This window comes from Sorex fumeus, unplaced genomic scaffold, assembly GCF_029834395.1.
Source record: "Sorex fumeus unplaced genomic scaffold, SorFum_2.1 ptg000029l, whole genome shotgun sequence".
Classification (NCBI taxonomy): Eukaryota; Metazoa; Chordata; class Mammalia; order Eulipotyphla; family Soricidae; genus Sorex; species Sorex fumeus.
The window spans coordinates 16726093-16739555 of record NW_026606086.1 but is presented as its reverse complement, the minus strand read 5'-3'; the positions used below and the strand labels follow the sequence as shown (position 1 = coordinate 16739555).

At 61.8% G+C, this 13463-nt stretch overlaps 2 protein-coding genes across 3 annotated transcripts in view; one reads left to right on the top strand and one right to left on the bottom strand.

Annotated features, from left to right (window-relative positions):
- PGS1 (phosphatidylglycerophosphate synthase 1) overlaps positions 1-8293 on the bottom strand; it is a 305261-nt gene extending 296968 nt beyond the window's left edge. For both annotated transcript variants that reach the window (XM_056115767.1, XM_056115765.1), the window contains exons 1-3: positions 8130-8293; positions 2433-2622; positions 215-292 (exon numbers count right to left, since the gene is read on the bottom strand). In XM_056115767.1, the coding sequence (XP_055971742.1) occupies positions 215-292; positions 2433-2622; positions 8130-8269 (408 nt within the window). In that variant the 5' untranslated portion in view covers positions 8270-8293. The remainder of the gene's footprint in view (positions 1-214; positions 293-2432; positions 2623-8129) is intronic.
- Positions 1-13463, top strand: part of CYTH1 (cytohesin 1) — a 112915-nt gene that overhangs the window by 89406 nt on the left and 10046 nt on the right. The gene's annotated exons all lie outside the window — the stretch shown is intronic.

Here is a 13463-nt window from a genome sequence, read left to right as displayed (position 1 = left end):
GAGGCCGAGAGAAAGGACGGTGGGGAAGGCGCCTCAGGCTGGACCCGAGCCCCTCCGGAGTGATCCCTGAGCACTGCTGGGGGTGCCCCCCAAGCCAGGAGGTCAGATGGGCAGGCTGGCGGCAGGCAGCAGAGGCTGGGCCTGAAGGACAGGGTAGCCACAGTACTTCTGAGGGCCGGCGAGGCCGGCAGGCCGATGGGGCGGGTCAGCTCACCAGCTCCTGCTCCAAGGGCCCCGTCCCCAGGTAGAGCGACGCCATCACCACCCGTCTCTTGGCTGCCTTTATCTGCCCCTGGAAGAGAGGAGAAAGGAGTTCACAGCAGCCCCTCGTCCTGAGCCCTTCCTGACCCGGGGTGCAGATGAGCGTGTCCAGAGAACGACGCCCCAACCCCTCAGGGGCAGTGCACCTGCCCGCGCCAGTGAGGTTCCCTTAATCTTTTTTTGGGGGGTCGGGCACACACATAGGTCTGTGCTCAGGGATCACTCAGGGACCGCATGGGGTGCCTGGTACTGAACCCCAGTCAGCCACATGCAAGGAAAATGCCCCACTCGCTATACTGACACTCCAGCCCGAGGGGCCCCAATTCTATCTCAAAATCCCCCATCTATAAGAAAAGCGCCAGGTCAGAGAGAAGGCGCAAAGGTTTCGCACACCCGGGGCGCAGCCCAGCACCCACCGCAAGGCCCCCAGCAATACCCGCACACTCTCCAACCAAGAAACAAAACCAGCAAACACTAAGGGGCTGCTCGGAGGTGGGGACCCTAGGGAACAGCTGGGGTGGCTCAGAGGCGGGGCTGAGGCCCGAGGTCAGAGGGCGGGCACAGTGGTAAGGCACATGACCTGCACATGGTAGACACCATACGGAGCCCCCAAGCACCACCAGGAGTGTCCCCCGAGCACTGCTGGATGTGGCCCACACCCTCTTCCCTGGGTCAGGTCGTGGCACTGTGGCTGGTACTGTGGCAGCCCAGCCCGGCGTCCGACACCGCAGCCAGAGCTCAGGACCACAGGGGAGGGGACAATCGGGCGCAATGAATGTCCCCAGTGAGGGGAAGGGCAGCTGCCAGGGATCCTGTCCACAGCCCAGGGGAAAGGCTCCTGGACAAGGAAACGGACGTCCCACCCCGTGACAGACGCAGGCAGCTGCTGGCCCCAAGGGCACTCCTGGGCCTCCCTCCCATACCCTCACTCCACAGCACCCCGGGAAGGGGCGCCAGGAAGAGAGACTGGAAGAGGCCCCACCCCTGACTCAGCCCCTCTCCCCGGCACACTGGGAAACTTGTCCCAGCCCAGCACCCAGAGGAACAAAGAGCATGTCACCTCATGAGAGACACAAACAAGAAAGCACAGGACCAACGGGCACACACGCCTACACACACTCACACAGGTACTTGTGCACACACTCACTCCTACTGGAACACGTGTGTCCACTCACATGCAGACACATGTGTACATACTCATGCCCTCACGTACATGTGCATATACACGTGTGTGTATAGCTCACTCACATGCACATACACAGGCTCACACATGCTCATTCCCACATGCAGATATGCACAGCAACATGCACCCATGAAGAATCATACTGCCATTCATGCATACACATACATGCATGTGTGTACATACACACAACCATGTATACACACACAAGCAAGTGCTCACATTCATGCTCGGCACATATAGATATGCGTGTACACATATGTGCACATAAACACATGTGTCCTCATGCATATACATGCACCTGTATGTATACACACTCAACCATGCAGTGAGTGACCTGGGCACACAAGTGTACTCAGACATCCATGTACCCACATGCACTCATGTGTGCATGTCCTTTCATACATACACACATGCAAACTCCTACACACATCAACAGCACCTCACACACATGCACTCATATATGCACACACATGTGAGCCATAGACCGGCACTAAGCATGCACCCACACGACAGCATAGGGAGCAGAAGCGAGGCAGAGGCAGGAGCCCAAAACCGGGCACGCACGCCGACCACCAGCGAGCCAGCAGCCGGCCTGGCCCATCAGACCTGCAGCTGTCACTGGACTCGGGGCTTGAGACAATAAACGTCAATCAGCATTGAGACCCTTCGCTCCAGAGCCGGCCGCGAGGGGCATGCTGAGAGCTGAGCCCCGGCGGGCTATTGGCAAACGCCTCCAAGGAGCTCTGGCCACCCCCGCCCACAGGGCCACGGGGTCTGCGGTGCCTGGGCATGACGTCTGCTTGAATGACGCACTGTTCTGAAGCTGTTTCATGCCCGGGCTAGAATAAGCCTGCTTCCTCCAGACACTGGTGTGCCCACCCCTTCAGACGTGCGGGCGCGAGTCCCCCACACAGTCGCAGGCCTGCAGCCATGCACTGGGGCTTCCGCCAGGCCCTGCCTGACCTCCCCACCCCCCAACACAGCTCACCTTCATGAGCTCAAAGAACTCGGCAGGCGAGGAGAGCACCCGGACATGTGAGCTGGAGACGCCGAACTCGGGGACCAGGTTCCGGATCCATAGGAAGCGATGCGCACCCTCGGGGCAGAGGCAGCAGGGTGGGGAGTGGGCCGGGGGCGCCGTGGACGGCAGCAGAGGAGCCAGCAGCAGCCACGGGGACCTGGTGGGGAGAGACACCAAGGGTCAGACCCCTGCGTCTGGGACAACGGTGGGCCTCACCATGGCCCTGCGCACACATGCACACGCGTGTAACACATACACACGCACCTACGCACAAACACGCACGCACGAACCAAGCTCTATGCAAGTCCAACCCTGAGCGGCCACCAGTGCCCCACAGAGCACGCTGGGTGCCAGAGGCCCCGCTCCGGGCTTCTGTGAGACAAGGCCGGCGCCCTGCGTGCGGGCTAGGGCACACAGCTTCCATCTGCAGGGACCCACGGGAAACCTCCAGGGCCCTGTCAGACGGCGGGGGCACCCCAGCACCCAGCACCTCCCAGCACAGGACCCAGGGGTCCCCCACACTCAGGCCACTGGGCACCCACAAAGGCAGGTGACAAACAGCCCTGGCAGAGGGTGGCTTGTCTTGTCTGGGGCCCCCCACACAGGCACTGCAGGAGCGGCGGGCGGAGGGACAGTGGGGGCCCAGCTGGGCCAGAGAAACGGCGGCCGTGGCCCTGAATCCACACCCACACCCCGAAGCCCACCTCAAGGGACTGAGACCTGGGACCCCGACAAGGAGGACAAATCTGGCCCGGCACCCCGCCCCCGCCTCAGAGTGGGGTGGGGAAGCCCAGGGCCAGCGGCCTGCCCATGGAGCCCACCGAGCAGGGGCCGAGGGCACGGCTCAGCCAGCAGCAGGCACAGACGAGTGAACTTACAGGGTGTCGGGGGCACCTGCAGTGACCCTGTGTACCCCGGGGGGGCTCAGAACAAGCACCCCCAGACACAGCACAGGTGCAAGAGCACCCCAAGACAGCCAGGGAGACATTGCAGATGAAGGCACCCCAATCCCTGGGGCCCCAAAGGCCCCCCAGCTTGCCAGGAGCCCTCCCTGAGCACAGAGCCAGGACTGAGCCCTGAGCACTGCTGGCTATGACCCAAGCACCCAAAACAAAATGGGATGTGAGTCTGCAGGCCATGCCCCCAACCCCTATCTCAGCACACACCCCGTGCACGCACGCGCGCGCACACACACACACACACACGCACGCATTGTCAAACATACACTCACTGTCATACACGGTGGCACACAAACTCACCCACTCACCCACTCTCTCAGACTCACACACTCAGTCATTCACAGACTCACACACACACACACATATACTCTCACACAGACTCACGGAGACCAACACAGACATACACACTCTCGCAGGTCACACCCCCTGACACACAAGCCCCTCAGCCCCTCAGAAGCCGGCTCTCCCCACTCTCCTTCACTTCAGAATCCCAGCAGAGGCGACCCTGGGGAGCCTGAGAGCTGAGGGACCTGGCCAGTGGCTCCGGCAGCCCCACGGGGACCCTCAGAGCAGCACCCGGCAGGGTCCCAGGGCGACGCCCGGGCGGGAGGGTTTGGAGGAGGCTGCCACGCCCACCAGGCCCGCCCCGGGCACAGACCCCAACACTGAACACAGTGCCCAGCGTTATAAGGAGCAGGGGGCACGGGCCAGTGCGGCGCTGTGGAACAGGCCCACGTGCCCTCGGGGCGGGTGGCAGACACTCCCCCCAGTCCCCATGCCTGGGAGGACAGCAGAGGTCCCCAGCAGGGCCAGCGCGATCCCAGCTCAGAGCAGAGTCTGAGACAGAAGACGGGCTCCAGGCACCGACTAGTCCCAATCCGGAGGCGGGGAGAAGTCTGGGAGCAGCCCAGCTCTCGGCTACGTCAAGTCAGAAAAGCCCCGCGCAGCCCCGCAGCCGGGAGGAGCCGAGTCACACGCCCTTCCTGCCGGCGCCCCCCCCCCGCACCCCCTCCCCCGCTTGTCCAACAGGAAGTAGACACGTCACCCCTCAGACCCCAGCACTCCCCAAGCTTCCCGGCTGCCTGAGTGTCCAAAATCCCCAGCTGCGAAAGGGGTGGACAGTGACCCCAAAGTCACACCAGGGAGCCCGGCACATCTGGGCTCAACCCCAGGCCACACGGCACCCCCAAACTGGAGCTCAGCGCCACCAGCTGGCACCAGAACCCTAAGAAATAGCGCCCCACGCCCACCCGTCAGAGACAAGCAGGTGTCCCCCAGCATCCTCCAGCCCACAGCCCCTCCCACACGGCCAGGGACCTTGCGAGGGGTCTCAGAGGGACCCAGAGGAATCTCAGGGCTACCTTGCTGGGCGTCCCCCCAGAGGGAGACTGTCGGGGCCCAGACTCCCCCTCCCTCAGCCCTGCTTTGTTCCCCGGGGAACCGGCTACTCTGCAGTCAACAGCCCTCTCATTCCCCGCCGACCACTCCTCCAAAACACAGGGTGACTGCCTCTCCCCTCGGTCGCCTAGCAGGAGGCGTCTGCTGCTGGGACCCCAGCACTGGGGACGTGGCCCTCTGCGGGGTCTCCCTGCACTGAGGGCGTGTCCGTCTACAGGAGGCCCCAGCACCAGGGGTTGGGGGGGGGCGCGTGCCTGTCTTCGGGGTCCCTAGCACCAGGGGGCATGTCCGTCTATGGGGTTCCCAGCCCTGGGGACGTGTCCATCTGCGGGGTCCCCAGCACAACATGCCCAGCACAGACAGCAGAGGCCGGTGGTCTGCGGGGGTGCTGGGTCAGGCGCATCCACACCCCCATGGGGCACTTCAGGGGCTGCCCCCATGCTCAATCTGTGGCACAGGCCAGTGCGGAGAGTCCGGGAGCAAGGGCCAGCGGGGCCTCGCGTCCAACGGCTGAGTCACCCACAGCCGGCGCAGCTGCACAGAACCGGTGCTCAGACTACAAGAAACCACCTCATTCGGGGAATGAGGAATCAGGAGGGTCGAACGTGGGGAGAAGCGAGAGCCAGCCACGGGGCGGGCGAGGCCACACTCCCACATGAGTCACCGCAGACAGCAGGCCCGGAGGACTCAGAGAACCCGCACGGAGGCCCCCATGTGGCCCCAGGCCCAGCATCACTGCCTCAGATTTCAAAACACACCCCCCCCCGCCCCCCCGTGTTTGATTTCATCAAGTTTTTGGTTTAACTGCTGGCCCAGAAAAACAACTCACGGCTTAATCAAGAGAAACGGGGAACAGAGGGGCAGAAGCAATAGCACAGCGGGGAGGGCGTTTGCCTTGCACGCAGCCAACCTGGGTTCGATTCCCAGAATCCCATAGGGTTCCCTGAGCACCGCCAGGGGTAATTCCTGAGCGCAGAGCCAGGAGTAACCCCTGCACATCTCCAGGTGTGACCCAAAAAGCCAAAAACAAAAAGAGAAACAGAGCCCACAGGGGTACCCAGGCATACTACTCTCAGAACGAACTTTAGGCTGCCCCCTGTCCCCCCCAGTACAACCAGCTGTGACCCCAAAAAACATAAACAATTAAAAAAAAACAACCTGCTTACCCTCATCCACAGAGCATTCAAATGACTTTTATTTTCTGCTTTTGGGGCCACACCCATCTGTGCTCAGGGACTACTCCTGGCTCTACACCCCCTCGGGGTGCCAGGGAGGAAGCTAGGGTCACGTGAAGACAAGCAGCCTATCCACCGTGCTATTGCTCTGGTCCCTCAAATGTCTACTTTTTGGATTCTGAGGCACCCCTGGCGGTGCTCCAGGCTCACTCCTACAGTGTTGGAGACCGAATGTGGTGCCAGTGGACCCCTGTCAGCCACATGCAAGGCAAGCACCTACCACTGCACTCCCCTGTACAGGGACTCATATTCTCTCTCTCTCTCTCCTTTTTTTAATAAACACTCTTTTTGGTGGGTTAGAGGGTCAGGGCACACCTCAGCAGTTACTCCAGGTGGAGCTCGAGGAACCATAGAGTGCCGGGTCACTGTGCAAGGCCCACGCCCACCCGCGGGACTCGGTCAGGCCCTCAACCGTCTCTTCAAAGGAGCACAGCGGTCAGCCCACATCCTTCGTGATCAGTCCCAGCAGCCGGCAGTGATTAACAACGGAGCGCTTTCCCGACAGTTCAAACACAAAAGGGAAATGACAAAATCGCCTAAGCTTCTCATCACCGAGGAAAGAACCTTTCTCCGAAACACTGAGCTGCGCTTCTCGGTGGTCTGAGCGCAAGGGTCGGGCTGAGCTCACGCGACGGGAAGCACTGGGGAGAGGAGCCCAGGGCCCCGACATCCAGCCCCTCCCTCAGCCCCCACGCCATCCCCAGGGCCCCCCTGCAGCAAGCGTGAACTCGGGCTGTGTGTTCCAGAAACCGGAGGGAGCCCCTACCTGGACTCGGTGCTCATGATGGGCCAGGTGCGCACGCTCCTGCTCTGAGATCCCGGGTCCAGCTTCTTTAATAAGAAGCCTATTTGCACACCACCCTTTGATTTTTTTTTTTAATGTTAGCAATAGCAGTGGCATGTTCTGGGCAAATGTTGACTCTGGACGCCCACTGCCTGAACAAACGGCTTCAGACCCACTCCACACTTACGAAACTCACTCGCGTACTTTTCCGGAGCACCGGCCCCTTTGAAACAGGCGGCAACGGGGCTTCGAGTGCGTCCTCCGCCTGAGTGCTGCCCACTCACGATCACCCGATCGCAACCCGCCCGGCCAGGCGACGTCCCCGGCACAGGACCCCCCCCACCCCGCCCCGTGTCCCGGAGCCTCGACGGGCGCGGGCCTTGCCCCCGCGTGCACACGCAGACCCTGCCCCAGCCCGGCCCCCGCAGACCCCCAGCCCCGGTCCCCGCGTGCACACGCAGACCCCCGCCCCGACCCCCGCGTGCACACGCAGACCCCCGCCCCAGCCCCCGCGCGCACACGCAGACCCCCGGCCCGGCCCCCGCGCGCACACGCAGACCCCCGGCCTGGCCCCCGCGCGCACACGCAGACCCCCGGCCCGGCCCCCGCGCGCACACGCAGACCACCCGGCCCGGCCCCCGCGCGCACACGCAGACCCCCGGCCCGGACCCCGCGCGCACACGCAGACCCCCGGCCCGGACCCCGCGCGCACACGCAGACCCCCGGCCCGGCCCCTGCGCGCACACACAGACCCCCGGCCCGGCCCCTGCGCGCACACGCAGACCCCAGGCCCGGCCCCTGCGCGCACACGCAGACCCCCGGCCCGGCCCCTGCGCGCACACGCAGACCCCCGGCCCGGACCCCGCGCGCACACGCAGACCTCCGGCCCGGCGCCTGCGTGCACACGCAGACCCCCGGCCCGGCCCCTGAGTGTACAGGCAGACCCCGCCCCGGCCCCCGCAGACCCCCGACCCGGGCCCCCGCGTGCACACGCAGACCCCGCCCCGGCCCCCGCAGACCCCCGGCCCCGGCCCCCGGTGCACACGCAGACCCCCGCCCCGACCCCTGCGTGCACATGCAGACCCCCGGCCCCGGTGCACACGCAGACCCCCGCCCCGACCCCCGCGTGCACACGCAGACCCCCGGCCCGGCCCCTGCGTGCACACGCAGACCCCCGGCCCGGCGCCGGGGGGGACGGGGCGTGGGGTGGCGCGCGCGCGGCTGCGGCGACGCTCCCGGGGAAGGCGTGGGGGGCCCCGGCCGCCGGGCAGCGCGCCGCCCCGCTCACCTCCTGCGCCGGCGGTCTCGGTTTCGGCCCAGGCGGTCGGACAGGCGGCCCAGCAGCGCTGCCAGCCCGGGGCGGCCCGGCAGGAGGCCGAGCAGGCGCCGCCACAGCACCGGTCCCGCCGCTGCCGCCGCCGCCGCCATGGAGACTCGCCGCTTCCGCTTCCGCTTCCGGCGCGCAACAACTTTATTGAGAGCCGCGCGCGGACACCGGGAGGCGCGCGCGCAGCTCCCCCGCGGCCCCGCCCCTTGGGCCGATGCACCGCCCGCCGCCGCCGAGGCCACGCCCCCTAGGCCGATGCACCTCCCACTACCCGCCAAGGCCCCGCCCCGACCTCTAGGCCCCGCCCACCGCAGCAGGTTTTCCCCGCGCTCACAGAGGAGGAGCCCACGGAGCGCGCTGCGGGGATGCAGAGCCCCCTCCCCGAGACCTGCAGTGCTTTGGGGGTGTTCCGCCTCCCCGCTGCGCGCGGATACTTCTCACCTGTCCAGCCCCAGGGCTTGGGCTCCGTGCAGCTCCTGCCCCGTGCGCAAGCCCCTCCTTGCGGCTCCTGCGTGACCGACCAGTCCCACTCCCCCACCTCCCAGTCGCCCGAGGACCACCCTGTAGCTGGTCTCTGGGAACGCAGGCTCCAAGGAGCACCTAGACGGCTGGAGCTCGGAACCCCTCTTGTTTGTTTATTTTGGGGGCTTGGTGGGCCCACATCCTGCGGTGATCAGGGATGACTCGTGGTTCTGCGCTCAGGGATCACTCCTGGCGAGGCTCCAGGGCCTATGTGAGGTGCCTGGGATCAAACCCAGGTAGGCTGCATGCAAAGCAAGCACCCTACCCGCTTGACCATCTCTCTGGCACTAGCTAATTTAAAAAAAGGGGATGTTTAGGGCCCGGTATGTAGCGGTGACTGAGTGTCTCTCATGCCAGAGGCTCCCGGTTAGAGACCCCGGCACTGCCAACATTCTTTTCTCATTTTCATTTCATTTCATTTTTGAATAAGGAGAGGGGACCAGGAGATAGTACAGTGGGGAGGGCACTTGCCTTGCACACGGCCAACCCAGATTTGATTCCCAGCACTCCAGATGGTCCCAAAGACCTGCCAGGAGTGATCTCTGAGCAGAGAGCCAGGGGTAAGCCCTGAGCATTGCTGGGTGTGGCCCCCAAACCAAAAAATAATCAAATAAGTAAGGAAGGGGGGCCAGGAGCTATAGAACAGTGGCTGAGACACTTTGCACGTGACTGAGCCAGGTTCCACCCAGTACCATAAGGGTCTCCGAGCCCTACCAGGAGTGATCCTGAGTGCAGAGCCAGGAGTAAGCCCTGAGCACCACTGGGTGTGGCCTCAAAACCCCAAAAATAAGAATTTTGCAATACTCTGACTGACAGGAGAGATGATCTGATGTGTGACATGTCCCTCCCTGGGGACCCCACAAGGGTTGAGAACTTGGACACCAGAAAAGCTGAGGAGGGAGGGAAACTACAGCAGGAAATACACTTGTTTTGGACACTGCTGACCCATGTTCCATCCACGACACCCCATACGGTCCTCGGAGCCCCGTGTGACCTGAGATGCAGCACCAGGAGTAAGACCTGAGCATCGCCGGGTGTGGCACAAAGAACCCCCCTAAAAAAACTGTAAGAGGGGGGCTGGAGCAATAGCACAGCGGGTAGGGCATTTGCCTTGCACACGGCCGACCCGGGTTCAATTCCCAGCATCCCATATGGTCCCCCAAGCACCACCAGGAGTAATTCCTGAGTGCAAAGCCAGGAGTAACCCTTGAGCATTGCCGAATGTGACCCAAAAAAATAAATAAATAAATAAATAAACTGTTCGAGCTCGAGCGGGCCCAGTAACGTCTCCATTGGAGATTTTGTTGTTACTGTGTTTGGCATATCGAATACATCACGGGTGGCTTGCCAGGCTCTGCCGTGTGGGCGAGATACTCTCGGTAGCTTGCCGGGCTCTCGGAGAGGGGCGGAGGAATCGAACTCGGGTCGGCCATGTTGGCTGCGTGCAAGGCAAACGCCCTACCGCTGTGCTATCGCTCTAGCCCAGGAGGAAGTCTTCAGACCCTGATTTTTCCTGAAGGTTGTTGTGAGCTGGATACAGAAAGAACATCCCACGTTCAATTCCGCCAAACTGTCCCGAGGAAATGAGGAAATCAGTTACTCACTCCCGATGAGAATGGTTGTCTCAGCACTGTTCATCGTATCAAAACTGTGGAAGCAATTAGTAGCAGGGGCGCGGGCTAGATAAATAATGGCCCACCACTGTGTTGGTAAACCATGCATCAATAAAGCATGATGAGAGAGAAGAATGCTTAATGGCATTACGTGTAAAACCCAATTTTCCAAGAGAAGGACCGTGTTTATCTCGTGTTGTTAAAAATTGGAAAGCGCGCCCATAGGCAGCCTGGAAGTAAATACATCACCATGTTAACATTGGTTATTTGGTGCTTTCAAGAATTTCCAAATTGTTTACAGTCAGTGAGTATTTCAGGCCGGTTTTCATTTTTCCTTTAAGCTTAGAACAGCTTTACAAATACAAGGTGGAATTTGATGCCGCTCTTCCGAGTTCGAGGTGGTGAATCATCAAATTTCCTAACTTCCAGTAACTAACACAGTTCCACTTTTGCACGGTGCTGGCGGAGGCTGGTTGGCAGGGAGCTGTGTCGGTCTCCGCCATGCTCTTGGGGCCTCCGAGAGCTCTCTGCTGCGGGGTTCTTCCTGCATGCGCCTCTGTGCTGCGTGAGGCGGGAAAATTCACGGAGTTGGAGGAACTTCTGACAGGAAGTAAATAACGGTCACCCACGCAGAGCAGAGCCTGAGCAGCACACAGGCCGCCCAGGACCCTGGGAAGCCACACTCCAGGCCCTCTCTCCTTCAGGGACCGTTCGAGACAGGCCTCCAGCGGGGGTGGGGGAGGTGAGGGAACCCCACGCGCCCAGGGACACGTGCATTCAAGGACGAGACACAAGTTTCAAATCATGTTCTTGGGGATTGAGCAACTTTGCCCACGGTGACGTGCTGACCGCAGAGCGTTTCCAGGAGGTGTCTCAGGGCTGGTGTGTGAGAAGACGGGGAGAGGGCCTTCTTCCCACCATCGTGCAGGCATGGGAAGGGCGCCTGCAGGGTGGGCCGGGGTGGGCACGGGGGGCCCACACCCCTCCGGCCGCCCTCCCGTTGAGGCCCCTGGACGGGAAGGCGCCTCGGGCAGCCTGCAGCCCCCTCCCCGCCCCCCCTTCCCACACAGGAGGTGCCAGGGTGAGGGTGAGAGACAGCAGGTCTTCCCAAAAGGAAAAAGGAAATCCAGTCACGGACAGGGTGCTGACGTCAAGGCTGGTGGGCCACAGCCCCGACGGCAGGCCGGGGGCCCAGGCAGGAAGCTCCCGGAAATCCTGTGCTGAGGACGTGTCTGGCCGCCTGTGATTCACGCCCTAGGAGGAAGGGTCTCTCCCGACTACGGGCGAGGGTCAGTTCCAGAAAGAGGAAGGCACAGCCCGGTCCCTCGCCTACCTTGGGCGGGAAACTCCCCCAGCAGCGAGTACCAGTGAGCACCTGCTTCTCTCCTGAGGGCACAGCTGAGCACTGAGGGGGTCTAAGTCAGTATGGAGTCGGCATCTGACCCCATTCTACCTTCCAGTCTGATGTTTCCTTTCTTCTTTCTTCGTCTTCTTTTTTTTTTTTTTTTGGTCACACCTGGCGATGCTCAGGGCTTACTCCTGGCTTTGTGCTCAGAAATCACTCCTGGCAGTGCTCAGGGGATCCTCTGGGATGTCACGGATTGAACTTGGGTTGGCCACATGCAAGGCAAACGCCCTCCCCGCTGCCTTATCACTCCGGCCCTCTTCTTTTTACTGTCAGTGCCAGGGACCAAACCCACGCTCCCCTCTCTGCACCCCTGCGGCTCCTCCCCCCTGCTTTCCAGCCCTGCCACGAGCTCCCAGGCCACGGCTGTCTCCTTCCCGGTGACTTAATGCTCAGCACTGAGGCCCGCCCAGGGCAACCTGGGCTCCGTGCCCGACACATGCCCCCCCCACACATGTGGCGTGGGGCCCCAACAGAGGAACACGAGGGCCTCCGTTTGGGGCTGTGACGTCATCTGTGTTTCTGAGGTGGTTCTCTCGGTTTCCCCAGAGCTCTGTGGGCACCCAGGCAGGTCGAACAAGCTGGAGGTCACAGACCCGCAGGCCACTTGTTCCCTTCAAAGCTGCCAGCTCAAGCCCGGGTTGGGGGTTAGCACACCTGGGCCCCGAATCTTCCCTCTGCCCCCCAGTCTTCTCCCGCCTTCACAAGCCCCATTCACCCTCCCAACCCAGGATATCATGCGGAGCCTTTCTGTGGTTTCACTGGCAACAGGCCCCTGACTAAGGTCTCTCTGGCATCGTCTCACTCCTGGGACTAGGTGGGCAAAGGTTTCTTTGTGAGGGGGGGAAAGGTGGAGTTTGAGTCACTCTGGACAGTGCTCAGGGATCACTTCTGGCAGGATCATGGGACCACATATAATGCCAGGGATCGAATCCAGGCCTGCAACATACAAGGCAAATCCCTTAACCCCTGTACTCTCTCTCCAGTCCTGGCAAAGCTTCTCTTTATTTTCTTTATGTTTGGTTTGGGGGCTGGAGCAATAGCACAGCAGGTAGGGCTTTTGCCTTGCATGTGGCCGACCGGGGTTCGATTCCTCCGTCCCTCTTGGAGAGCCCGGCAAGCTACCAATAGTATCCAAAACCTCAGAACCTGGCAAGCTCCCCGTGGCGTATTTGATATGCCAAAAATAGTAACAACCAGTCTCACAATGGAGACGTTACTAGTGCCCACTCGAGCAAATCGTTGAACAATGGGAGGACAGTGCTGCAGTACAGTGCTATGTTTAGTTTGAGGGGCCTACCCAACAGTGCTCAGGGCTTACTCCTGGCTGACTCTGAGCCCAGGGATCACTCCTGGTGGTGGCCAGGGGACTGTACGGGATGGAACCTGGGTCAGCACCCTACCTGCTGTGCTACCTCTCCAGCCTAGCAAAGTGTTTCTTAAAAAGGCCAGTGACAAATGTGGGGGAGGGGTGCTCGGGGAAGCCAGGGGAGGACCACATGCTCCATGCTGACGGCACTGCTCCAGCCCAGCACTTGGGGACCACCAGGACCCACCCAAGGGAGGCCCCACAGTGCCCAGGATCACATTCAGGCCTGGGCATGTGAGGCGCGAGCACCCCTCCAACACACACACACACACACACATACACACACACACACGGACAGTCTGTGCTTTATAGGCTTGGGGATGTGACCGCACAGCTGGGCACACAGGACAAACAGCCATCCTGGCTCCATACAGTGCCCACCAACC